Here is a 26,901-nt window from a genome sequence, read left to right as displayed (position 1 = left end):
TTGAATTTAGAGATCTCTTGCCTATCTTGCCTAACGGTTGCCTTTTAAAATTTTCCGGATGATACACCACTACTTTCGACCGCTGCGTTACTTACGTAACGGTTATGCTTGGACGATGCCATTATGAAAGCAACAAAAAGAGAAGGGTTAAAGAAAGAGCAAAGGAGGGAAACAGACTAAGGTGCAGAACGCGCTTACACAGTTAAACATCGCAGCAAAGGGTACTGGAGCAGCAGCAGCCAGGGAGAGAAATTATTTATTTTGAAAATTGTCTAGTTTATGAGAGCGTTAGAAACCGTTATCACTCGGCTGATTATTGTTGTGATAAGTATTTACAGCAATTATAAGGGTAGTACCCGAATTCTGTGCAACACAATTAGACGGTCACAACCATTTTACATTTTGTTTCTGTACTTAGGCTGTTAAATTCATTGTATTTAAATCATGCTAGAGTTAGTCGGATAAAGCACGAGTTCGGTCTCAATGATTTTGTGCCGAGTCATGATGGTAAAAGGTGCTCTGCAATGTCATTTTCCGGTGAATAGAACAGCGAGTAGAACAGTTGTGCACCATCACGCCGTTTTATTGAGAAAATAATTCCACTTGTTGAAAAGCCCTCCCACTGGCTGAACAGTCATTTTACTCTCGTTTAGATATTCGTAATGTTGGCTTGTTATGGGATATTATCCCGCCTCGTTCAGCAATAGAATCCCCTTTACTTCGCCAACTCATATCGTTCTTAATAGTAAACGTAACAAGATTCAGTTTATGTGTAACACAGTCTTGGTATTGGTTTTGCGCTTAGTTGAGTTCATATCAGGTCTATTTTTGTATGATAATCTGCCTACTTTTATGAGTTGTACGTGCATAATATACCTTTTTTTTTAAGAATAAGAAGTGAAGCTAAAATGGGGTTTAACTCTACCGCTAGCATGATGAAGTCAGCCGTACTGACTGGTTCAGCGACAACGATGTCCTTATCACCACCCAGTCTGCACCATTGTACTAAGAGGTAATACAATATATCTAACTTAACAGTTACAAATGCCGTTTGGTTGAAGAAAAATGTTGTCTTAATATTACGTGTTTGAGACCCGAAGTAGACCAGAAGAGTAATAGGTAAACCTATAATGTACCATCAAATTGTTGTAAATAATTAAACTCTTTTAGGGAACTGTTGGAATATTTCGAAAACACCTATAGCCTTGACGAATGGATATTTACATCACTCAAAGGTAAAAAAATTGTAATTGACTATAAACAATATCGAAGCTCAAAACCCAGTATTTGTAAAACGTTTGTACCGACATTATTTAATGCAGAGGTCGGCAAACTGTGGGCCGCGGCCAAATGTGGGCCGCAGAGCAATTTTTAGTGGGCCACGAGTTACTTTCGAATAGCTTAGTGTTATCATGTATTTGTTAGCCGCGTGCCGTTCATGTATTGCACTTCATTTAAAAAGTTGGTGTGGCATAAAATTTTTAAATTGGCGCAGCTTGGAAAGACTCGCGTGCCAAATGTGGCCCTAAGAGCCTGTCTAAGTATATATTAGTCAAATTAAACTATATGTAAACGAAAATATTTCGCGCGTATGTCCTTCGTTTTATAGTATGTTTTACATTATGGCTTCGCAGTGTTTTAGGCAACAGGGCACCCTTTAATATTTTAGCTTGGGATCAAATATCCTGAATCAGCCTTTTTTTCGTAGTGGTTTTACGCATTGGGCCTTCAATAGCTCTAAACCAGTGGTTCCCAGCCTTTTTGTTGTCACGGACCCCTTTAGACAGATTATTAGTTCTGCGGACCCCTACCTAAATTTTGCCTGAAACTCAATTAACATACTATTGACTATTGTAATAATTATGCTACTCAACTACTGTACTGTGTCAAATTGTTGCTGTTGTTGTTGAAGAAAGAAAGAAAGAACAACAGAACAAACGAACAAAGGTTGAATACACGAATGGCATAAAAGTTATATAAACAATTGACATAATACTAAAATAAAGAAACTAGAAAACAGTGGGGAAAAATATATAAATAAAGACAAGATAGGCCGACAACCAACCCGAACCCGCTACATCTGCACAGCAGGAAAATAGGGCCAGAGGCAGGGGCGCCCGCAGAAAATTTTCCAGGGGTGGGCAATCAGGGGTCCTGAATTTTCAACTAAGGGAATTCCCCTATTTTTCGCCTGATGTTAATGAATAATGACGTCATTAAAACAGTGAAAGTATGACGTCATAGAATGGTGATTGCAAGACGTGATAGAAAACACCCAGAAACACCAAATACGTCCAGCAAAAGCGAGCACGTGCGTCGTCGACAATCCTGTCAGGCGCCAGCTGCGAAATAACGGTGTACAATTGTTAACTTTAGGCAAAAAACAAACCAAGACCGTGAAATATGAGTGTTTAATTGTGGTAGAATCATACATAATTCGACTATCAGCAGCGCAGTTTTCAAGTTCCAACAAGCGCTAAATTACAAGCACGTCTTTCACCACGTGCAATACTAAACGAAGATCGTTTTTACCGGCTGTTATTATGCCACGATTGGCGCAACATCTGCGCCGAGCTGTGTGCCAAGTCAGCTAAATTACAAGCTTTGGCTGAGGGGAAATAAGTCGTGTCCATTGCACCTTAGCACGTGGTCTTAGAGTATGCATAAAGAGCATAATTTTGCGTTAACTATCATTACTTAAAAATTTATACTTTAAAACGCGCACGACAGTCACCATTATACCTCCTTTTAAGAATCTGCTTCATTTCAACCAGTGTTTCTCAAACTTGGGTCCGCGAGACAATTTTCTGGTACCGCGAAGAACCCAACAAAAAATCAACACGACGCTCCTGAAGAAGAAAGCGTTTTGTGCAATAAAATTTTCAGTCAACTTATTTTTCCAAACCGAGCTGATTAGTTGTTCTTTCATGTTATTGTACGCTTTGAGTTTAATTGTCCATTATGACGTCATAGTGTTGCATTGTGCTGACGAGAATCACGTTTTTACAGCTTGCCGCGCTGCCAATGTGGACTGTACGGTCACGGTTTTAAAACTGTTCGTGATTGCTTCACTCAAATAAATGATTCGTTAGAGGTTAACATAGCCGAGCTGATAGCAAAGAAGCAAGTGCACCAATCCCATTGATACCATCAAAAACAAATGTTATTTTGTGTTATTTTTAAAGGACCGTGAGCAATTTAAAAAGTTGCTGAGGGACCGTTGCGCAATATTTTTAAAATAGTTTGAGAACCACTGATTTAAACAAATGTCGATGTTACACCAACATCGGATATAAGCGCAGAGACCGAACAGCGAGAAACATACTGCGCATAACTTGACGTTTTTTAGCGAGAAAAAAATAAACAAGGTTTGACTTAGCGTTGTCAATTGTCGAATACTTGCTAATCACTAATCAGTTAACCTAAACCAGCGCTTCTCAACCAGTGGGGGCCATAAGAACATTTGAGGTGGGCCACAGACCAATTTGAAAAGCTAGATTTAGTTTCATTTGCGTCATTATATTTCATTTTAAAGGAATAATGGTTTGGGAGGAATTAAAAAGAAATGTAATTTTTTTGTTCAGCCGCAAGTATCTCACTAATGCACGGTTGATTAAATAATCTGTTTTGAAATATGTTCTGCTGTGTTTTGTTCTAAACCTATTTTAAAAGTTTTTTCTTTCATAAAAATTCTATTGGGCCACAGAATGGCCCAATAGAGAATGGTCATCTTTCATTAAACAGCCTTCAAAAAAAGTGCGCACTTTTTTTTATCAATGGTCATCTTTAATTAAACTTAATTATAATAAAAGTTGAATAAAGTTTTGTTGTATTCTTGCACGTTTTAAGATGAGTCGACGTTCTACAAGTGTCCAGACCGCCTGCGACTGCCGCTAATATTTTACTACTGCCATCCAGCCGTGGTCTACATTAACAAACTCCTCTTGGCAGGCTGTATAAAGGTAGGCTACGCTGTGTATGAAACACATTTTTTAAAGGCAGAAGTCGCCGTATTTTTGGTGCATTTTTGACAAATTGCATTTTGTTATGTAATACATTGATATTTTGCAAAACGTTTTTGATAAAATCGCAAAACGTTTTTGATAAATCAAATAAAAAAATAAAAAATTGTTTCGAGCCTCAGCGGTATTCTTACGTCATACTCTGAGAGTGCTTTTCAGCCGGGTATATTATACCTTTAAGTGTATACCGGATAAAAACTAGGGTATACAACTGACAAAAGTATACGAAGGGTATACAGATTAGGTTAGTAGCCTATTAGTGCATGCACAATTGTGACAGAATACGTTTTTCGAGACCATGCCCCCAAATAATATGTATGTTTTAACCGAGTAAATACAAAAAAAAAAAAAAATGCATAATTTATTTTTATGCCCCTTGCCAAACAAACATCCGGATCTTCCCTTGTTTATGGGCAATGTATTTTTATGGAACACGAAGTTGTTAACAAGTTATTAAAGGTTAAAGAGCTTTGCTCTAGGCTGTAGTACTGTTGTGTTTTTTATTTATTTAAAAATCATTTTATGTGCAACGACAAAAACTTTAAAAAAGGAAAGGGTGAACGAAGAATTTGAAACAATGTTCGAGACGGGCGTGGATGAAATGTCTTGGGATGACACCGAAAACTATCGCATGGGTGGATGCTATCAATGGCCAAAATTGGCAGAAGTCGTCAATTATCGCCGAATGGTAATGCGTCATATTATTGTTACTATGATTTAGCTGCGTTAGTTACAGTTTGAGGAACACATTTTATTAATCAATGCAGGTACGCGAAGTGGTACAAAACGTAATCCTACAAACTGATCTGGAGTTCCCAGTAACGAAAGAAAGTCCGTGGTGGGCCGTTTGGATGGGGATCGAACATGAGAGGATCCACTTGGAAACCTCTTCCGTACTTATTCGTCAACTTCCCGTAGATTTAGTTGAGCAACCAGTGGGATGGAAATACGGACCCTCATCTACAGGTATCCAGATCCGCATTCTGTTCTCCTTTAGACAAGTCTATACAAATTTGCTCGTGTTTCAAATTGGCGTAATAGTTTGTTTAAAATGATATTTCCAGTGAAACAAAATGATTGCTGTGCAATACAAACAGTTCCAATTATATATAAAACGAAAACTACTACACGCCAATCATAGTGGTTCGCAATATTTTCTAGCTTACGGCACAGTAATAAATAAAAAAAATATGAGCATTTCCAAAATAAATAAGAACCTTTACGTGGCACATAGTTTGAGAATCACTGCGCTAGACGATTTTTTCCGAAATTAGGAAATGCGCAAGACCAGATTTTGCAGTTTCGCCTTATCGACAGAACAAGAGGTCTACAAGAATCCTATGGTCCGCCAAGCGGGAAGCAGCGTCCGTCTCGGAAAATCTGAGGATTGTCCGGCATGGGGCTGGGATAACGAGTACGGCTCATTGGGTCTCGAGTAAGTTTTCGCTCTTGACTTTAAGCTTTAAGCACTCTCTAGCGTTTTCACACCTATGTCAAAAAAAATACAAAGATCAGAAACGCTTTAACAGAAAAAAATGGTAACCGCTACTTGGAATAAAAAACAGGAATGCTCTGTCAATTACGACGGATAGTAACTATGCTCGTGTGTATATAAAAATAATATGCGATTTTCTATCACTTTTTTTAGAGACTCATGCTTTTCGGAAATCTTAAAGTAGGGGTTGTTAAACCGGGGTCCATGGACCCCCTTGGGGGTTCGTGGATTAGTTGTAAGTGGTCCACCAAGGCTTAAATCGCAATATTTATTTTTAAGAAGTCATTAATTTTTCAAAGAAATCAGTTTAATTAACAATAAAGCGGTTTTGCGCTAAATGTATTGAGACATTTCACTTTCTAATTTTTCGACCGAAATCAGAAGATTTATGGAGTCTTATTTGTATTGTGACGTTAATTCATGACGTCCTTTTTAAAATTTTCTTGCCTGCCGTGTTTCACGCGAATCAAAAACAAATTTTAGGGGTCCGAGGTAAAAATAGTTTAAGACACTAACTTAAAGCATTTACCAAAAGCATTATTGATTTACCAAAAGCATTATTGTGACACACAGTGTTCCTGCGTTTGAATGTTCCAAGTACATGGTAACAAACCGCCAGATGCTAGAGTTCGTGAAGGCAGGAGGATATGACAAAGAGGAATTTTGGTCCGAGGAGGGATGGAGTTGGAAGAACTTCAGGCAGGCAAAGTAATATATTGTTTTAAGTTTTTTTATTGTTTCATATTGTGCTAAGCAACGACAGCAAAGTTCATTTTGCTGTGCATTCCCAATGAGTTGAATGAGTGAAGCTGCATGTTTGTTTGGTGGGCCATAAAACTGTGTTTATTACCGCTATAAATAAGTAATCCCGTTTTTAAAGGCCCAATGATATGGAAATGTTTTTTTAAACTTGTTGACCAATTTTGTCACGCGGGAAGTCGGCCGAAAAATCGAAATCAACTAGCCTAAATTACTTAAAACTATGGACAAAATACCCGGCGTTGCCAAGGTTTTGTTAGGTATTTACCTGCATCAACACTATGAAGCCTTAAAGACTTTTTTAACAGCAATACACGATAAGGGAGTGTTTACAACGGGTAGTAGGAAACATTTAACCATTGTTGCGACAGTAAAATGTACGTTTTGCCGGGCAGTTTTAGTAAAAAGCCTGAAGCCAATGGGATGCTTGTCGTCCATCGGCAACAATACGTCTCCTTTAGCCGCTCGAAATTAACTATTTTGCCAGCCAGCCTTTTTTGTGGGTCAGTCGGTAGAGATGTCTCGCATGAATTAACTCGAGCGTTCACATTCCCACAAGCTATCAAGCTGTGACCTTTTAATGTGGCCTTTTAATCGCTATAAAAAACTGCCCGTGTGCAAGATTTTTTTTTTAAAAAGCCAAAGACATGAAGCTTGCATAATATAATAAAAAGTAACAAAGAGTATAACATCTTGGTCGAAGGGCCAAGTGATGCGATTCAAAGGATGTTATACCATTTTTGTTATCAGTGACTTAAATACACTTAAGTCACTATTTTCAAATGACTTGACTTGACTTAAGTCATTTAGGAAAGAATTACTTGCCTTAAATTAGGTCTTTTGGCTATTTCCTAATTTAGTTTACAATTTACTTGCTATATGTTCCGTTTTTGGTATTATTTCAGTTGAGGTATAGCTCGAAATCGAGCTAGTTTACCTTGGAATTGACTTGCTATAATTATGACTTAATTGGGACTTGATTTGCGATTTATTGAAAATGACTTGATTTGGACTAACACTGTTGACCTGTTGTTACCTGTCAGGGTGGTCCAAGGTTGACATTATCACGGGCCACATTATTTCTGGCATTTTTTTCGCAGGCTACAGCATACAGTAGGCTGCATGGGTGAAAGGGGTGGATCAACGATTTTCGTTTGCTCGGGGCATGAAATGTTAAAAGATTACGTTACAAAGCACTGTGCCAAAATAATGTCGAAAAAACATATTCTCCGTAAACCAGCTGCTATCTTCGAATCGGTGCTCAAATGTGCAAATTAAATTAAGTGTAAATGAGACCGGGAAAATGGTGCGCGCAAATTACGATAAATATGCGTATTTGACAAAATTTTCATTTAGAAAAGACGTCTTATAAGCGCATACGCGAAGTGTTCGTGGGCTAAAAGAAACAGTGCGATTATCTTGTAAGAATTTTAGGTTGGAGATGTGTTAAATACAAAAAAATCGCCAAATTTCAAAGACGTTATCGTTTCGCGAAAAAACGTTTTAGCTGCATTAATTCGGCTGAAATTGTGTCTTGGAAAGGGTGAGGGCGTTAGCGTATAGTCTTAGCGAAAACCTGTAAAAATACTTTCAGAAAAGCGATATATTTTATTATTATAAAATAGTATCAGGTCTAAATTTTTATTTTATGTTTATATTAAAAAAACCGAAAACATTTGAGTGCTGCAGGAAAAACGCAAATATACCTTATAAGTTCACAAAACAGCCATTTTAGAAAGTGCCATTTAGGAAGTCATGCGCCTTTCTTTAAACCGTTACAACACATACCGAATATTAATAATTCTTGTCATCTCCTGGATCCGAACTTGATGAGCAATAGGAAACCGGTTTATTTAATAGTGTAACCCGTGTAACCCTAATGACGTAATCATAACCAAACAATTTGAAAAGGCTTGCTGTTCGTTGGTCACTTATATTTCTTTGCTTAAATCTTCAACAGTTCGCAGTACCGTAAATCAACAGCATTTTACGGGCCAACAGCAATGAATGCATCATGTGGCCTAGGTTTTGAACAAGCTGACCTACGACGTCCGAATTTGGCGCGCTGAACTATTTGAAGCGGTGGTTCTTAACCTTTTACGTACGAAAAAACATTTTCGTCTAAAAAACATCTTCCCTAATGCTCAAATTGCATCTTTGATTTTCCGAAAGTAAACTATTTTCTTCATTGATATGCACGACGATCAGCCAACATGCACAATCCAAATCGTTGGGAAGAGGGGGCCTTTACGGCTAAAACTATTTTTTCTAAAGCATTTTCTTCCATTGTCAGACACCAGTTTTTCGTGGGTAACTGACGCCCTTTCATTTTCGCAGGCATCCCAACTTTTGGGTGTGCCATCTCGGGTGCAAGTCCAACTGCGGCTCAGCATTGTCAAGTTACAGCCACTGCAAATCGACTGCAACAAACAGTCACGCCGATTATCACGTCGAAAACAAATATCGGTATTGACTGTGTTACGTCGTATTAATTAAGTCGTATTAATTTATTATTAATTAATTAATGTTGTACGGTTCTACAGTTACTTGACTTAAACTTTTGTTAACGTAGATTCAAAGACATGTTTATGTTTCAGAGCAACAACAAAATGAGTTTGTGTTCGATTGTAAAGTCCATAATATTTTGTACTTCCCGGTAGAGAGAAAACACGCACACCTGTATTTGTCGGATAGAGAGAAAATACCTTAACCAATTTATCTGATTTTCTCGGGTCGGCTATAACTATATATTAATTTACAGATTAAGGTTAATGTTCGACGTGGTTCCACTGCCACTCGACTGGCCGGTGGAGGTTAATTACCACGAAGCCAAGGCCTTCTGCGCCTGGGCGGACCCGCAGTACCGGCTCCCGACAGAGGCAGAACAGCATGTCATCAGAGGTCTTGAGCCATTTGACCCAACAAAGCTCTCCGAGACCGACCCTATTTATGACGAAAACGTCACCGAGATGTTCAATATCAACTTAGCGTACGGATCTTCAACTGTAAGTGCGCGTTGCTTGTTGCAGCCAAAGCCGGCATAAACTAACAATGCGTGATATGCCAGGTCAAGTTTCGCACTGCATAAACCTAAATAACCCTATTTTTTGGTTTCTCAATGGAGCTAGTTCCATTTTAAATTACACCTAAATCATTCGTCAAAAAGGTGTAATTAGCGATGGGAAATATTGTTCAAGTCGATTTGTTTAATTAGTACCTTAATTAGCTATGACATCAAACCCCAGTCAGAAATTTTAATGCGGGCCTTACTCGAACTATCATCGGTGTTAGTATGGCCCATTACCAGATTACCACAGAAACCCCATAGATATATCCCAGCTGGGAGACCGGAAAGGTAACATCGGCCCATGTTAGATTTTCTTTGATTTCCCATACATGGCATCCCACATATGGTTCAAGCGTGAAACTAGCCTGGCCAAATATATTCCTGCTTTACACCAATTTTAAAATAGCAAGCAATCAATATTTATTGTCATTAAATTTCCGCGCACAGAAGCACAATAACAGCACGTACAAAAATATCAAACGGTTATTCAAAAAAAAAAAGTTAACAACAATTGAAGAAAACGGCTTTAAAGAATAACTTAGGAATGATTAAATATAAACACAAATAGAAAAAAAGAATTATAAACATTGCTGTAATAAAAAAAACATGGATAGAACTTTTGACATCACACGAGTTACAAACCGCAAAATACTAAACAATTAAATCATAAGTTATGGCCAATTCTTTCAGAGTTTTGACAGTTGATGGAATGCTTAACCAAGAGGTTCGTAAACAATAAATGGCTAAATGTAACTGTTGACAGTATACTCATAAGTAAACACATATTAATGCAATTTATGCCTGAGTTTTGGTTTTCATATCCACTTGTAATTGTTTCTTGGTGGTTACAAACACAATATTTAGTGTTGAGTGAGGATATGGAACATCTGTAATAACATAATTAGTGTTAATGTATGTGTATACATGTATATATACACATAAATATTAAAATTATGTGCTAGTAAAACGTTTGAACTAACTATGTTTACAAAAGCAACAAACCAAATAAAGCCTTTTTCTTAATAAAAATAATCACACAAAACACATATTTAACAAATATAGCACTCGAGAAAGTATGGCAAGTGTACACACAATTTTTTTAGTAGACCCAACCTGCACCCCAATTTGCCTATGATTCATAAGTGGGGTGAATTTTAATATTTTGTGCACTCTCATCAAAACATGCCATACTTTCCAGACTAGGTTATATTGAACCCAAAAATTCAATAAACACATTTAACACAATATATTATGTATGTAGAGACAATCATTTAAATAAAAATATTTATATAATGATATAAAACAACAAAACTTGGAATAATCCTCACAGTAACAAAAAAATAAACCATACCTTTTTGTACCTTTCATACTTTTTTCTGGCTTTCAATTATAAAGAGTATTCCACTTTCTGAAAATAAATACATGAATACATGAAATATCTAAGGAATGTATATTTTTATACAGAAGTAAAATAATTGTTCTTGTGTAAACTGCTTCAATTATAACTTAAAACGAGGTCCTTGTAAGAATTATTTCTTCATTTTATAGGCATAGTAATAGTTTTTATGAACTTTCATTATGGATACTTAATATTTTTCTGTTAAAAAATCTTTAAAATCAAGTGGATTAACTCATAATTTAGCTAAAACTCATAAGATGAAACAATATAGTTTTAAGTGGTATTAGGATATTTTCAAGTTAAACATTTTAACAGACAAATTTAACATTAAAAAAAAAGAAAAACAACAGACATTTTGACTTACCATATGGGGATTTGGTTTGAGATGGACTTTACATTTCTTCATCATTTTTTCTGTTCAAAGACAATGTAGCATCGAGCCTAACCTTCCTTAGCTGCATAGCAAATTTCGTTGTCCACAAGCTACAACTGCACTTAGTTTCATAACATTTTCACGATACACAAAAACTTAAAAACTTGCGCTGCTTCTTCAATGCATACGTTTGGTAAAAGAAAACAGTTCACTTTTTAAAAAAGGTCGAACAACCCGCAACAATGGTTGTCATTGTGACGTAACGTTTCCCGCCAACAATTTTAAATTTGTTAACGGTGATTTTAAAAAGTGTTGCTGGTAATTTTAAATTTTATAACGACGAATTTTTTTTTTTAAGATTATAAAACATTTAAATAAATAAAAATGTTACACCTGGTAGTGGCCAAGAGCTTACACATAAATGTTACGTTACGCTCGGTCGATTTTTATTTAAAAATCGATTTCCTGCCGGAGTCTCATTAAGAACAGTTTAGGTATCCAATATGTTTGGTATTATTAGTACAATGACATTTTCACGCTTGATCCATAAAACACACATTGGTTATATCACATGTTTTCCAAAAAAACTAGTTTATCCTCACCCTTTTGAGCTCATCGTAATTTGGTAAAACTTAGGAAGCTCAAAAAATGGAACCCGTGATGAACAAGTAATATTAGATATTCAATTTGTTTAAAGTCATTGATGTGGGCTTAAAAAACATGCAGGAAATACCATTGACCTATCTTCGGTTATCATAGAATATCATAGAAACAGTTTACAAAAATCTCAGCAATTTTTCCACTTACAATAAAAAACAACTTTTTTGTCGCTAAAAATCTTTCTACTTTGTTTAAAGTGAATTATTTAAGCTTAAAAACCATGCAAGAAATATCATGGGCTAATCTTCGATTTACCCGTGGGCTATCATAGAATATCATAGAAACAGCTCATAAAAATCTTAGCAATTTTTGAATTTACAACAAAAAACTAACGTTTATGTATCAAAACATGTACTACACAACATCTTACACTAAATTTCGTTAAGATAAGTTATCTTAATTTATCTAAGATAGGCCACTGCTAATTCGAACATGCCTAGTTTATCTAAGATAGGCCACTGCTAGTTCGAACATGCCTAGTAAGGCCCAGGGATAACTCCAAGATAATTTCTGACTGGGACACTGACTAAGCGATACTCGTTACTCGGTGACGTGCATAAGAAGAATTTATCAACCCCGAAACGTTGTAAATGAAGGGGCATTTTCTGTGTTAATTATTCACAATTGAAGTTTATATTTTCTGATTTTGTCGTTTCGTCTAACACGATTTTGCACAGCAGGAACGACTAAAAAACACCACCTGTACCCTGACAATTGTTGCGGTACACTAATCCCATCTTTATTTTATTGCAATTGTTTGTGCAGCCGGTCAACATGTTTCCAGCATCGGAGCGCAGCGGCTGCCACGACACGTTCGGCAACGTATGGGAGTGGGTTGAGGATCATTTTAACGGTATTCCAGGCTTCGCTACAAGCAAGTTTTACGCCGACTTCTCGGCACCTTGCTTTGACGGCCACCATACTATGATACTGGTGCGTAAATATACATGAATCGTTTGTTGTTCCTTGGCTACTGTCGTTCGTAAAATTTGGGTATAAACATACGTATTTTTAGTATAGTTAATTTGTTTGTTAGGAATGGTGGAGTAAGATAGAGCAATGTGTAACGTACACGTGTTAATGCTAAAAACATGTTATCACACTTTTTACCTTACTAGTGTAGTGTTCCTAAGCTTTATTGACGATCAATGTTTGCGGGTAATCGCGAAACAGCCTATAAACAAATGTATATATTCTTCAAGGTTGAAATCCCTTGCTTTTATATTTATCACATCCAAGTCTGAGTCTAACTCCTAAATCTAACTCATTAAGTGTTAAGTTTTTAAGTAGGAGTAAAACGCCGGTGAGTTCTTTTAAAGCGCGTAAGAAGGTCAAAACAATCTATTAAGTTGTTAAACGAATCATAAAGTCTATTGTTGATCAGATCGATTCGCCATGTTTCCTTGCTCGATAAAGTCGATTTCGTAATCAGAATGCATTACCACTACGTTTTTTTACGCAGGGAGGAAGCTGGATTTCGACTGGTAACGAGGCCTCGCGATTTGCGCGATTTGCGTTTCGCCGTCACTTTATCCAGCACGCAGGCTTTCGAATTTGTCGGACTCTTAAAACTTTGACACCGCTCAAACTGGTCAAGACTCCGGTCTACATTCTTGGTTGTCCCGAGGGTAAAAACGCTTTTACTTAGAGCAGGAACGGGCAACTTTTTGCCTTGTAAAATAAAAGTGCAGACTTGGATGAAAAAACTGGAATCGTCATGTTTGCAACCACTTATTTTACGAGGGTTCTCTATCCCTGACCGATAGTGGAAAAAGTTACTGAAAGTGTTGTTTTCAAGCAGGGTAAAGCTGCGTCGGATTTAGCTTATATTTATAATTGATATGAATCGAAAAATTAACAAACTCGTAGCAACGAAAGTTTCGAAATGATTTTCATTGGAACGACGCATTGTCACATTTTTCATATTACCTTAAAATGTAGCTTATATATATTTGTGGTCTGAATATGCTTAAAATTCTACCGTTTTAAATTTAACGTTTGTTAGTCATTTTAAATATTACATATTACATTATGCATGTTCAGTCTTTAATATGCATGTTCAGTCTTTGTTTGGCCACTCTTTATTACCACGCTAATGTCCGAACTTGTTTTTTCTGATTTGTCATATCCCTGAGATCGCAGACTGGGCCGCTAAAAATAGTTAGTAGGGAACGATGTGGGTTTTTATTAAACCTGATTTAGGCCCATGTATGTGAGATTAACAAATAAAAAACAGTTTCGGACGATGTACAATATGTACATGCTTTCCGTGTAATGACATTCTCTTAGCAAATACGCGCACGTTTAAAATAAAATATTTCCAAACCGTGTGCTATATGTAATTTGCCGCATTTGCCTAATATAAGACAATAGGGTGTATCTTTATAGAATCCCAAACCATCGGCAGCAGGTTTTAGCCAGTCGATCACTGCTCCGCTGACGCGTATATTAACAAGTAAAACTCATAGTTAAAAACATGAGTATAAAACAGGGTCAGACGTTTTGTTTAAAGGAACATATATTTCGCCAAGTGGCATCATCAGTGTTTTACTCATGTTTTTAACTATGAGTTTTACTTGTTAATATACGCCTAATATAAGAACACGTTTATGTGTCTCTGCATTAAAACATTTGGGTTATTGTTTTATAAGTAGTGTATTACCAGCCTACGCATCATTGGGTTTTATCATCTGAAGGTGTGACCAACGTATTTTACTTCTGATTGTATACTTTACACGTAAATGGTACAGTGATACAAAATATTTCCTTCAGGTATTTTTTAATCATCACGTCCAAAATTGCTGTACTACACGGTACCTGTTATCATGGATTTTTACACGCTCAGTATATCAAGTGATCGACTTTCGTTGTATTTCTTTGCAGACCACAAGGACAGTCTTCACACGCCGTGCGGCATAGAACCGATCCTACAGAGCAGCAGCAACGCGCAGTACATAGAGGATTCGAAGGATACAGTGCTCGAAATGATTCAACAGCAATTTCCCAAAAACGGTTGCTCGGCGATAGACATTCTGTCGAAGCGGATTCGATCGTTGGCCTGGGAAGCGACGCAGCCGCAACACGCGAGCCGTGTTTTGCTGATTGGGTGTGGTCCGGGTCGGATGGCGTTCGACCTATCGTCGTCCTTCGGCCAGGCAAGCTTTGCTTTTCGTTACTCCTATGTGTGACTTTAAATTTGCAGCATTTTTTACAAACTAGATACAAACATTACTTGTATACCTTCCTTATACCGGATCCTTTCATGGGCTAACAACGTATTGTGTCACCCGGTATGATAAGACGAGTGGCCTATATATACTACTATATAATTAAAATAAACGCAACGGCTATAAATTTTGCATAGACCAGGGGTTGGCAACCTTTTTCTAGTCGCGGGCCAAAACCGAACTCAGAAAGGTCTCTGTGGGCCGTACAAACTGTATACTAAGAATTGTGTTATTAAAATGTTAGAACAACTGTAAATCAGGCGGGCCTCGGGTCTTTTTTGCACTTAAAATCGTGTTTAATTTTATTTAAGGAGGTACTAAAGTGTTGACGCAAAGCGCATAAAAAAGCTTTGTTTGGTTTGGCGTTCGAGTTCACACGTCGTCAACCATACTACTAAAGAAAAGTGTACTAAAACTACTTTGAGGGAACGCGATAACATCTAGTTCAAAAGACAGCATCTAAACGTAAACAAACCGGACGTAGAATGAACATTTTTTGAACTTAAGTAGTTAAAATGTATGTGAAGTTGATTTGTGTCTAATTTGTTAAAGAGGCGGCGGGCCGGATGAATTACATCCGGCCCGCAGGCCGTAGGTTGCCGACCCCTGGCATAGACGCTAGGCATTATAGATATCGATAATCACCTAAACTAAAGAAGTAATTTTGTCTTCTTATTATACAAACCATGTTTCTTTTATTGCTTAGGTTACCGCTTGCGACACTTCGGCCCGCTGTATAGCTATTGCTGAGTTGCTGAAGGAGAAAGGCCAGTGTGATTTGGGAAGTTGTAAGTATAGAGAGTAGCCTAATAAAAAAGAACAAGAAGAACTTGAACTGTGTGATTTGTGGCAAATAGAATAAAGGCTTATAAGAAACATGAATTTAACTTCTACAAAAGAGATTTGCTTGAGTCAACTGACACCAGTGCTACACATAGGCCACCCTACAGAATATTTTGAGATTTGACCGGAGCGCTAATAATTATTCCTTGTAAAACTGTAAGTGCATGGATTGGAGAGAAGTAGATTTATATACTCATCCGTACCACTGATTATTATGCAACTTTTCAGGCGACGTTGTAACAGCAAATGACAACTCAACTGGTACAGTCATTCGAGTTCCGAAACACACAATGCCAGAAAAGATTACGTTTAAACAGGTTTGAGGTCATCAGCTTGTATATCGTTTGGAGTTTCGTTTTTTCTCCTTCCTTGGGAACTCTGCATGACTAGTATAACAACAATTCCAATTGTTATATAAATTGTACATCATAGCTTTTAAAATCTGCTCATATCTGCAAAATATCTATACCGATTTAGTTTAACAATTTCAAATTTTCTCTTCGCAGCTGACGTGGATCCCATGCGAGCTGAGAAACTTTAACTTGGTGATAAATCTTTATCTGGATAGGGCAGATAATCCAAAAGGTAAAGTGATTTTTTTTAATTGTAAAACGACTTTTTTCATTTCGAAATTATTAACTAATAAAAACAAATTGGACCGCATGTCCTCTTAAAGCGCCACCGTTAAATCCATGGGTTAACGTAATATAGGCACTGCTTTTCCGACTAAACCAATCATAAAAAAACAGGACAATGTTAAATAACAAACCATAACACCCTTTGGTCTTGGTTGTAGAGACAAGTTAAATTTGCCTAAAAATGGCTTTTTTTATTGTGCCACCTAATACGTACTGTAACCCTTACGATTTGCAGCCTGGATAATTCGTATGAAGGAGTTGGTGCAACACATCGCGGGTGGAAAGGGCATTTTTATCACATCGAAGTGGTCTAATGACAAACTAACGGCTGAATTGGAACCGGAGCTAGTCCTTCGTCATTCCGAGGACGTCGAGTTGGAAAATGTCTTTTACTGTTTCTCGATTTGGCAAGCGGCGGCTGGACGTGAATAATTTTCGGCGCATATTGTGTCTTGTAACAAAAACGCTTCATATTACAGACATGTTATCTATGTCCCGTATGCTTATTCTAAAATGGTGGTTGTAACGTCTTTTTCATACAATTGAACATAAAATGCCTTAGGCCGTAGGTGAAGTCGCACTTTGTGATTCAAAGACAAGGTGTTAGCTAAATTCATGTAGAAAATAACCATATATATCGATTGTGACTATGTGTGACCGTTTTATTTAATTGATATGTGTGTTGCTTGATAAGGAATTGCAAAGCCAAAAAGGTCGAATAGATCGACATCATCATGATTAGGACGTTTCGATACGAGCTTGTATCATGTTCAGTTAATGTGACTGAGAAGTAATTCAATCATTTTATGAAAATATAATCGACCGAGACAATTAGGTTTGTCCTTGACCATATCTTAAGAATCATATTGACTAACTGTCCGCAATAGGTTTATCTAACTTTAAATTTTGCAGTTACCACTGAAGGCAACAAATTATTTCTTTCAACTATCTTCGCTTCTAATATTTAATCGTGTTGCATTTTCTTCTGCTTTACGAGATTTAGACATATATTATTATTGCTGTAATAGTTATTTAATTGAGACTAATACAATTTGTCACTTTTTTTAGTTTGTACAGGCCTACTAATTTTTTGTTCTGTAAATGACTTTGTGTCCGAAAAGTCCGCTCGCACTTTCTACTTTGTAAAGTTATTACAAACAAATAAACTAAAAAATGTAAGCAGTTTAATTTGGAGTATTGACTCTTGAGCTTGAAGTCAGTCACGATGTTTTACAATATTCTGTATCAGGGCTGCGGAGTCGGGAGTCGGACTCGGTTTGTTTTTGCTGGAGTCGGACTCGGGACTCGAGTAAGACCTTGTAAAACTACCAGATTCCCGAGTCCGGCATGCGCAGTACCGAATTTTAAAACTGATATGGCCGCCAAATGGAAACTGTAAAGGTGGAATATTATATGGCGGAATGTTTCCAACCTTGTATTGTGAGTGAATGAATACGACACCTCTACAAGTGGATTGCTGAATATCCACGTTATTTTAGTTACGTAAATTGGTGACATACAGACTGTAGAGTCCGGGCCGGACTCGGGACTCGACAAAATCGCACATTTGACCGGAGTCGGACTCGAGTTATTTTTAACCGACTCCGCAGCCCTGTTCTGTACATCAGCGTTTTTCAATTTTTCATCTCGGTGACCAAAATACTGGGGTAGTATAAAAGCGAAGCTTTGGCGGCTCAATTCTCCTCACTGAACTTTTTTTAAGCAATCAAAACATGAAACATTAACATATATAAATTGCAATTTTATTAATATCAGAAATATGTATGGAAAATAATACAGTTCAGAGAAAAAAATGAAGAATAGTTTTATCACGCCTTGTTCAATAGAAGGTGTACAGCCGGATATAATTCAACAAATGATTGTTCCCTTAGCAGATTTAGAGTTTTCTGTAAAAACGGTATCTTTTTAAACAAAGTTGTGTTAAACTTAAAAAACGGCAATGTTTAGCAATCAACAAATAAGAAATATTTATAACGTTAGACGCCTTTATGCTCGATTTATCGATACCGTAGCAAAGTTTAACATTAAACATCTCTGAAGTATAAGAGTTCTTGAGCTAAACTTTTCACACATTGCATTGCCGAAATCGTGCTTTTTAAAGATATTGATAAAAACAACATTCAGATATTCTTAAGCTTTTTTCCAAATGTTAAAATAATAATTTTTAGGTTTTTGAATACCAATTAGTACAAACACCCGGCTTGTATCAAGATTTTTTGCCAAAAAATTGCATTTATTTGGTTTAAATTGGCAAACTTTCAATTTAAAAGGGTGCGTGACGCGTTAGACACATACAAATGATACTATGTATGGAATAATGTAGGCCTATATAAATTAACCCGTCGTAAAATGCATGGCGTCTTTGGCTGAATAGATTTTTTTAAAACCGCCTAAATGCAATAAAAGTAGAGGAAAGTTCGCAATTTCGTTTTGCGATTTCTTTTAAAATTAAAATGGTGTAAAGTGACTTTTGTAGTTACGTTATTTGCCAATAGACCACAAATTTCGTTGGGTTTTCTGCTTTTTAAACGTGAATGGAACTAAAGGTTTCGCGTTAACAACTTGATCTAATATAAACTGAATTTTTAGGATTTAAAGGCAATCGTTTGCGCTTTTTCTTTAATGCAGTGGGCGTTACTGCCTGACAAACACCTTATTCCTTACAAAATGCTTAGGTGGATCATATATTTAATTATTTGGTAATTTTATGCGAAACTTTGCTGCTGCATCGTTTTAAGTGTTATTGTCCGGCTTGGTAATTCATGGTTTTTGGACGAGTTTTAAATTCGGATTCCCACTAATATTAAGAACCTGAATAGTTAATAAAAGCTGCAGCATTTTTTATGGGGTTTAGTAGAAAGTTTTTTAGCATGGTCACAGGGTAATCATAATTTTTAGCCTGCAAGCCTGCAAATTTCCCGCTACCCTTTACGTTTTACAGCGATAAACAAAATTATTTTAGTTGTCTGTTTCCTGCACGCATTTGTTAAAGTGCAGTTGATGTAGGCCTATACTCGTCACCACTAAGCACTTTTGCACGACCCACAGATTGAGCAGCCCTGATTTGAACAGTATGCTATATAACGATCGCAATGACTAGAAAATATACTGATTTATGACAAAAATGTCGTCTTAACTCCGTAAAGCAGTCATCCTCAACCTTTTATGGCTTACGACACACCTCAAAAATAATAAATAAATTTTCGGCTCCCCAAATGGAATAGAATTTTACTGAAATGTCACTATAAATGGAAATGAAACAACACAATTAACTTAAAACATGTACTAAAATGTCATTTGATATAATCGTCTCGAATCCTACACAAATAGTTCTATCAAGATGCTTACCAATTGAGCAAAAATGAAATTTAAAAACATTGTCAAATACCTATTGGCACCCTTGAGCATTAGAAATGGCACACCAGGGCTGCGCGGCACCCCGGCTGAGAAACACTGCCCTACAGTGCCTATTATTTTATTCTTAACTCCCTAAAGTGTCTAGAAGCTGTGTATGACATGTGTTTATCATCAATTGGACTGCCCGATTATTTTTTCAATTTTTTATCTCTGAAAAGCGCTTAAAACTCAAATTAACAAAAAATACAGTGATGCCTAAAAATGCACCCCTATGTTCCAGGGCAATTATTTTTACAGGAGAAACAACTTTGTAGGGTTCTCTAACAGCTGTGGAAATTTCATGATGTTATTCCGTTTTCTTTCCTGTCAAAAATGTGCCACAAATGATTGACTGGGAGACAAAAATAATTACGACAAAAACAACATGTGTCCAAAAAAATGTTTTGAGGGCCACACATTATTGATTTTAATAAATAATTTAAGGTTAGCAAATAGGGAGAAAGATATGTATACATCCGCTAGTCTACTGTAAATTGTAAACTGTGCCAATGTAAAATTGTTCGAATCTTAGCAACCTGTTGAATCATAAAACAACTGAGAAACGCATGCGAAAAACTCCATAAAAAGGCCAGACACAACTTAATGTGACAAAAAGTGTTAGGCATGGCATCATTATGACCAAGTAAGTCATTGGAAATACGAATTGATGTATGTATGACCTGCCAACGGCAGTATGTACACTTGACAACCTGAGTGAATTTATAAACGCACATGGATTTTTTTGGAATCAACTGGGAAACATTAGGTTTGCTTGAAAATCTAATATCACCTGAATAAAAATGGATAACATGACTTTCATAACAAGAAATAAGCCACTATTATAGATTAATCTACCGAAGTATCTTAGTTTGGTTTTTATGTGCTGCCTGAAATACCCAATTGATTTCACCATAGTAAATTAAGATGAGAAACCTACAAAGAATAGTTTAGAAGAGTGATAAACACAAATATTGAATTTAAGCCAATTCAGCAAGTTGATTTTAGCTTAAAATTCTTGACAAAACAGAACTACTGAGGTTTATAAAAAATATAAAACAAAGTTGTTTGTCTATGTTAGTAACAGCTCTTAATCAGGTTTATCAAAATTAACCCTGTGATAATTTTAAATCAAGGTGTAAGGCTGTTGTTGAATGAATAATCTTTCTACACCTGGCAGGGAGTAAAATCCGCACTATTTAAGAGCATTATAGAAAAATGCTATTGTTGATAGGAAAAAATCAGTTTAATTTAAGAAAAATGGAGCTCCAAAGAAAAAAGAAAGAAAGAAAAAAAAATAGTTTCTTAAAAGATGGATTTCATGTTGAATGCAAAAGTTAAAAAACACTAGTGATCAGGCAAACTCATATATTTTTGAGAGCACAAACATGTGTCAACATTACACACTAATAAAATGTTATGTTATGATAAAATCTGAAGTGCATTGTTTAGTGGGAAATAAATGCAGTGCTTAGGCATATGAAGTGCTTATTGTTATCCAATTTTAAAGTTTTGGGTGTGTTAGGCCAATCTATTCAGCTTAAAGGCACCATGCATACTATGGCATGTTGCGCTGTGTGACCCATAATCTCTGCAAAGTGCACATTCTATTAAATTATATTATAAATGGCGATATTTCAAGCAAATTTCAAATCTCTGTTATGTACCTAATACATGAAGTCTGTTTTGAAATTGAAAATCTTGCCAATTTAAGGAAATAAAAGCTATAGAGTATACGGTAGGAAGGATAGTAATAACTTAGATCTATTCAGTAGTGAGGATAGCAATGACTTAGATCAGGGGTGTCCAACAAGCGGCATGCGACCTAATAAAAAATGGCACGCAAGTCCCCCCAAAAAATTGTTATTTAGCCAATTGTAAAAAAGCTTAATTTGTTATTCAGCCAATTGTCAAGAAATACTAAATCTGTTAAAGAGCCAATTGCCATTGTTTGTTAACAATATAAAACAATCGCGGCAATCACGAGTGGAGGCTAGCACTCACAGGCTAGCAGCTTGGTGTGAAGAAGCAAAAGTCGGCTCACCGACGGACACTTAACCGCAATAAAACAAATTCCTACTAGCTTTCCATGTGTTTTATTATTTGTTAAAAAGCGCCTTTAAGATTAAAAAGAATTAGTTACGAAACTTTGGCACGGGAAGAAGTTATAAGATAAAAATTGGCACGCCGGCATGTTTGAGTTGGACACTCCTGACGCAGATCTTGAGCGTTTCATGTGAAGTGTAAGCAACATAAACTTTACAAACGCGGTGATCTTCAGGAAAAACTGACATGCTTTTCTACTCAATTTTCATTGTTTTTTTGTTTTAAACATGAAGCTCATGGTTCACATTATGAATGAATAACGCTTTGTACCCTACTTTTATAATGTTCACTGAACTATCTCTGAGATGAATCAGAAAAACGCACATTGTACATCATATCCATATACTGTGAAATTTTGGCAATATTCCTTTGGGGATTTTTGGGGGAGGAATTAACAAGGGAGGAATATGAAAAAAACGTTGAGAACCACTGGTCTAAATGAAATATTAGTGTATCATTTGAAAACGAAATGTTAGGACCAAATACAGCAGGTTTTATATCTACTTGTTTTATGTCTCAATTTATGATGAAATCCTATACCACCCTTTCATTGCAAAACCTAAAAAAATTATATAGGGGTCCATGGTAAAAAGTTGGAACCTTTATAGTATTTACCTGAACAGACATTGGGTCAAAAGACTTCATTGTTGCAACACACTGAAGAATCTCTTCAATAAAAAGCTCTGATGTATCAACTTCTGACATTAGTTTTTCAATGAGCATTTTCAAAATGACTGGAACATAAACTTTAAATCTGTTACATAAAACAAAGCACAATCTAATCAGTAAAGCAGAACTTTGTGCTCCCATTTAATATAAAGTGGTAAAAAAGTTTAAGACACGCCACTTTGGTGTATCAAACAGTTCATTAGAATGATCTTTAGGGAAACAAGCACACCTTGTTTTTGATAACATTAGATTGCATTATAGTTTAAAGAATATTGGATCCTTAGATTCAAATCCAGATTGGATTTCAATCCAATTCTGTAGTTTATATTGGGTTATTGAACCTGCTATAATTACTTTGTTTTACCAGACGTGTAGCATGGCTGTTATGAACCAATAAATGTTTTTTATAAGAATAACTAGCTATATTTCCATAAACACCATTTTTTAGTAACATTAGTTCAAACAAATAAAAATGTATTAACCTAATGCTGTGCGAAATGTAATATGTACCTTGGAGAAGTCAGTTTTGCTAGCTGATTTATAATTGCAATGGCTTCTTCATTACATTTGGTATCCCCATATTGCAAATAATGATCAATAAGAGGGAAAATATATTTTAAATGCTTGGTCATTGATATACCAATGGTGTCAATGAAAGCTTGCAATTCTTTTAAATAGACCCTGAAATAAAAAAAACATACATACAACAAAATCGAGATCATATTGTTTTATATGGCAAAGTGTTACCTGCTCAGTTTAACATCACAAGAAGAGGTCAAATTTGATAAAATTATTTGTATGACTTTGTCATACCTCGTAATTTTACAGGGAGGACCTTCTGAATTTACAACCCTATCTTCCAAAATTGCTAGACACTTTAACATACATTGTAAAACACTCTGCAGTACAGTAGCATTTCTTTCATACAGCTTTTTTACAAGGGCATCATACAAAACCTCAGCTCTTCCATACATCCTACAAAAATATAAGTTTTGGTTTTACTCTAAGCAATATGAATTAAACAAATATAAAAACAATAAATGTATCAAAAAGACATAAAAAATCAACTCTTCCACTGTTTGGAACAGTGGTTAGGTTTAAGTAAGTATTTACTTAATTACTTATTTAAAAACTCTTTTTGCATTACTTACTTTTTTAAGTAAATTTTCCATTATTTAAACTTTTTAAGTAATTTTGCTTTTAGCTTGGATAACACTGTACATTTGAATCTATGTTACATTTGGTTTTAAACACAATATTACACATAGAACATTATTTAGGTATGGTAAGAGTGTCATGTTGTTAAATAGACATTACTTATTAATGAATTTGTGACGGAAAACAAGAGTATCATACTTTTCAATTAGGGAGTTTGCAAAACTTTGCACCAATTTTTAGTTTTATAAGCCAGAGCTACCCCTTAATTTTGTTATGCTAAACATAAACCTGATTACAATTACATTTATTTGAACAACACATTAACATTTCTAGACTAGTGTTAAAAATTGGAAGAAAGTCGGGCCATAAGCATGCAAACTAACTATGGTAACGGTTCAAGATTTATTTGTGTCATAATGACTTTTTTCTCAAAGAAGACAAACGTATTGTGCGTTTTTGACATAACAACTTGTAAAGTAACTTGAACAAAACCCCAGATTGGGAACCACTGGTTTAGAGCTATAAAATGCTTGTCAGAAAGTAAGATTAAGTGTTTGCAACCTGTTTCACAGCTTTCACATCTATTGATTTTCAGGGTAATACAAGTTAATGTGGTGGGTTTACCTCATTTCGGCTTTAGGTACACATTTGAAAACAGATTTTAATGCATCCAATCCCAGCAAATTAACTGTGGCGTTGTAATCATCAATCATCCAGAGAATTGGGGGTAAGACTTTTGATAAGAAAGGTGTTAAACAATCCCATCCACATTGGCAAATGAGTGAGACAAATGCTGTATAAGTTGCTGGATATTTCTTCCACAAGTCCCTGATTACACAATAAAAGTGTGGGTATTACAGGTGTGACAATCGTTAAATTATAAAATCGATTTGACAAAAATACTGAAAACATGTGTATCAAAAAAGCAGACAATAATTTTTAATTAGAAACTACAAACCGGATTTACTTAAATAAGTATTGGTGGCAAAATATAAAATATTGCATATTTTACCAGTAACCGATGTTTGTTTAATAATTTAACTTACCTGGTCAATTTGACTTGTAAAACAGCTAATGCCTTTTTAATTAAGTTTCCTTTCAATATTTGATGAATATTATTACTTTTAAGGATTTTTAAAATAGACTGAAGCAAACTTGTTGAGGCATCTGCACAGTTTTGACATGACCATTCATGCTGAGGATTGCAATATGTCCAGTAAATCAAAATAAGTTTGTGACAATGGATTTTCACAGAGTGAGAGAAATTAATGTTTTCACGATCAGCAGTGGTTACCCTTCCAAATTGCGCCTCAAGTTTCTCACAAAAATCAAGGAAATTGCAATGCATCAGCTTATGATTTATACGAGAGTAGTTATAAGTTTCAGCATCACTTATGTCCAATGCTTCAATTTCCAAGTAATCACAAGCATTTACAATTGTTGTATCAAACTCGCTACAGTTTTGCATCTCATTCTTACAGTTTGGTATTTCATTCATATTGCAAATCGGTTTACAAAAATGTACAAACAAATGCCCTAATACAAGGATGGGCAACTATTTAAAACAACATAAGAAACATAAAATGTTGACATTTAACTTTTCTAAAAGCAAGGCAAAGAAAATATAAAGTATTTTGTTGTTGAGCATATTCTGTTATAAAGATACCACAACCTTTTTTGTAGATTTTGACATGGGGCAAAATTGACCCCTGGCGGGGCAAAACGGACCGAACTAATAAAAGATTTTACTTTCCTTGTTATGTGAAAATGGTGGATCTAGGATTTTTGCATAAGGTGCGTCACAGTGTGACGTCATAATTCAAGCAATGGTATACATGGCGCCTTATAAGCAGGGAGTCGATCCGGAACCGAACCGGAACTTTATGAACCGGTTTTGGTTCAAATTTTTCCAAACCGTAACCAAACCTGAACCGTTTTATATAAGATTTTAAGGAGCCGAACCGGAACGGAACCGAATATTTTGAAAGTACCTGAACCTTAACTGAACCCGAACTTGTAAATATAAGCGGTTCGCTCCAGCATGACGTCAAAACTTGTATTTTACAAAGTCAAGTTACACCATGTTCGAAATTTTATGAAAAAATATGAATATTAATTAAATAAAACGTTGATTTTTGTATATTTTAGATATTTTCAATAATCAGTTGCTGGTTTATTTAATACGTCACGTAACTTAGATTAAATGACTTACAACTCTAAGATTAAACTCTACATTTATTGAACCACATTTTTAGATTTAACGCAACTTATATTGTATCCGAACCAGAACTTTATAACCGGTTTTGAAATAACGATGGTCGAACCGGAGCTGAACCGGAACTTTTAAATTGGTCGAAACCTAAACCGAAACTGAACCGGATTCCGAAAAAATCCTTGAACCCGAACCGAACCTGAACTGTGAAAGTCAAACGGTTCGACTCCCTGCTTATAAGTTCAAAATATTTTTTTTAAATAGGACAATGCGTTGCATCAATATAAAAGTTAAATGGGCACAAACCACAAACTTTCCTATATTTCTCTTATGCCATACGAGCATTAGAAACAAATTATTAATTGACCTTTTTAACAACAGATCTTGCTAAAAAATCTGTTTGTTTGGCCTTTCTGCAAAGCTGATTTAAACAAAAAATAATAATAGATTAAGCAATTTTATTCCTGTTCGACAATGTTTTACTGAAAGATTCAACAGGAAAAGTTTTAGGTTCAGTTACACTAGTTATAACCGAAACCGACTACCCTGTGGGGGTCTGTTAATACACCCATTAGTGATGTTGTCCTAGTTGTCGCAAAAATCATAAAATGTATTGAATGTAAAGTACAAGCACTGAGATAGGGGAATACCCTGATATAACAAAATTATATACTGCCTATAGAGCCGTAGACTCCAGAGCAGTGATTCTCAACCGCGGCTCTCAGAGCCGCATGCGGCTCCCAACTGTACATTTTGCGGCTCTCACTAACGGAGTGAAAAATTAGTTAGCAATAACAGAATTGCAACAAAGGAAGTAAAATAAATTAAAAGTGAATGAATTTGATCAGCAAGGATCCCG

General features: G+C 35.8%; 2 protein-coding genes across 2 annotated transcripts; one reads left to right on the top strand and one right to left on the bottom strand.

Annotated features, from left to right (window-relative positions):
• Positions 1-220: 220 nt before the first annotated feature.
• LOC146164054 (uncharacterized) lies at positions 221-17,665 on the top strand. Its single transcript, XM_083381330.1, has 16 exons — positions 221-1,012; positions 1,171-1,235; positions 3,850-3,962; positions 4,573-4,710; positions 4,790-4,988; positions 5,340-5,457; positions 6,091-6,225; positions 8,614-8,742; positions 9,038-9,281; positions 12,541-12,708; positions 13,238-13,403; positions 14,659-14,930; positions 15,709-15,790; positions 16,074-16,162; positions 16,352-16,430; positions 16,719-17,665. The coding sequence occupies exons 1-16, from the start codon at positions 909-911 to the stop codon at positions 16,913-16,915; spliced, it is 2,298 nt and encodes a 765-aa protein (XP_083237456.1). The 5' UTR covers positions 221-908; the 3' UTR covers positions 16,916-17,665.
• A 574-nt stretch (positions 17,666-18,239) lies between these two features.
• On the bottom strand, positions 18,240-25,380 carry LOC146164053 (TELO2-interacting protein 2-like). The gene is made up of 6 exons (XM_083382681.1): positions 24,877-25,380; positions 24,455-24,658; positions 23,420-23,647; positions 23,183-23,353; positions 22,619-22,757; positions 18,240-18,390 (listed from the first exon to the last, which is right to left on the bottom strand). Exons 1-6 carry the CDS (start codon positions 25,326-25,328, stop codon positions 18,313-18,315), a joined length of 1,272 nt encoding a protein of 423 aa, XP_083238807.1. The 5' UTR covers positions 25,329-25,380; the 3' UTR covers positions 18,240-18,312.
• Positions 25,381-26,901: the final 1,521 nt, after the last annotated feature.

Source organism: Ascidiella aspersa, chromosome 2 (assembly GCF_963924565.1).
Source record: "Ascidiella aspersa chromosome 2, kaAscAspe10.2, whole genome shotgun sequence".
NCBI lineage: Eukaryota > Metazoa > Chordata > Ascidiacea > Phlebobranchia > Ascidiidae > Ascidiella > Ascidiella aspersa.
The sequence above is the reverse complement of the archived record's forward strand: the minus strand, read 5'-3'. Positions and strand labels throughout refer to the sequence as shown.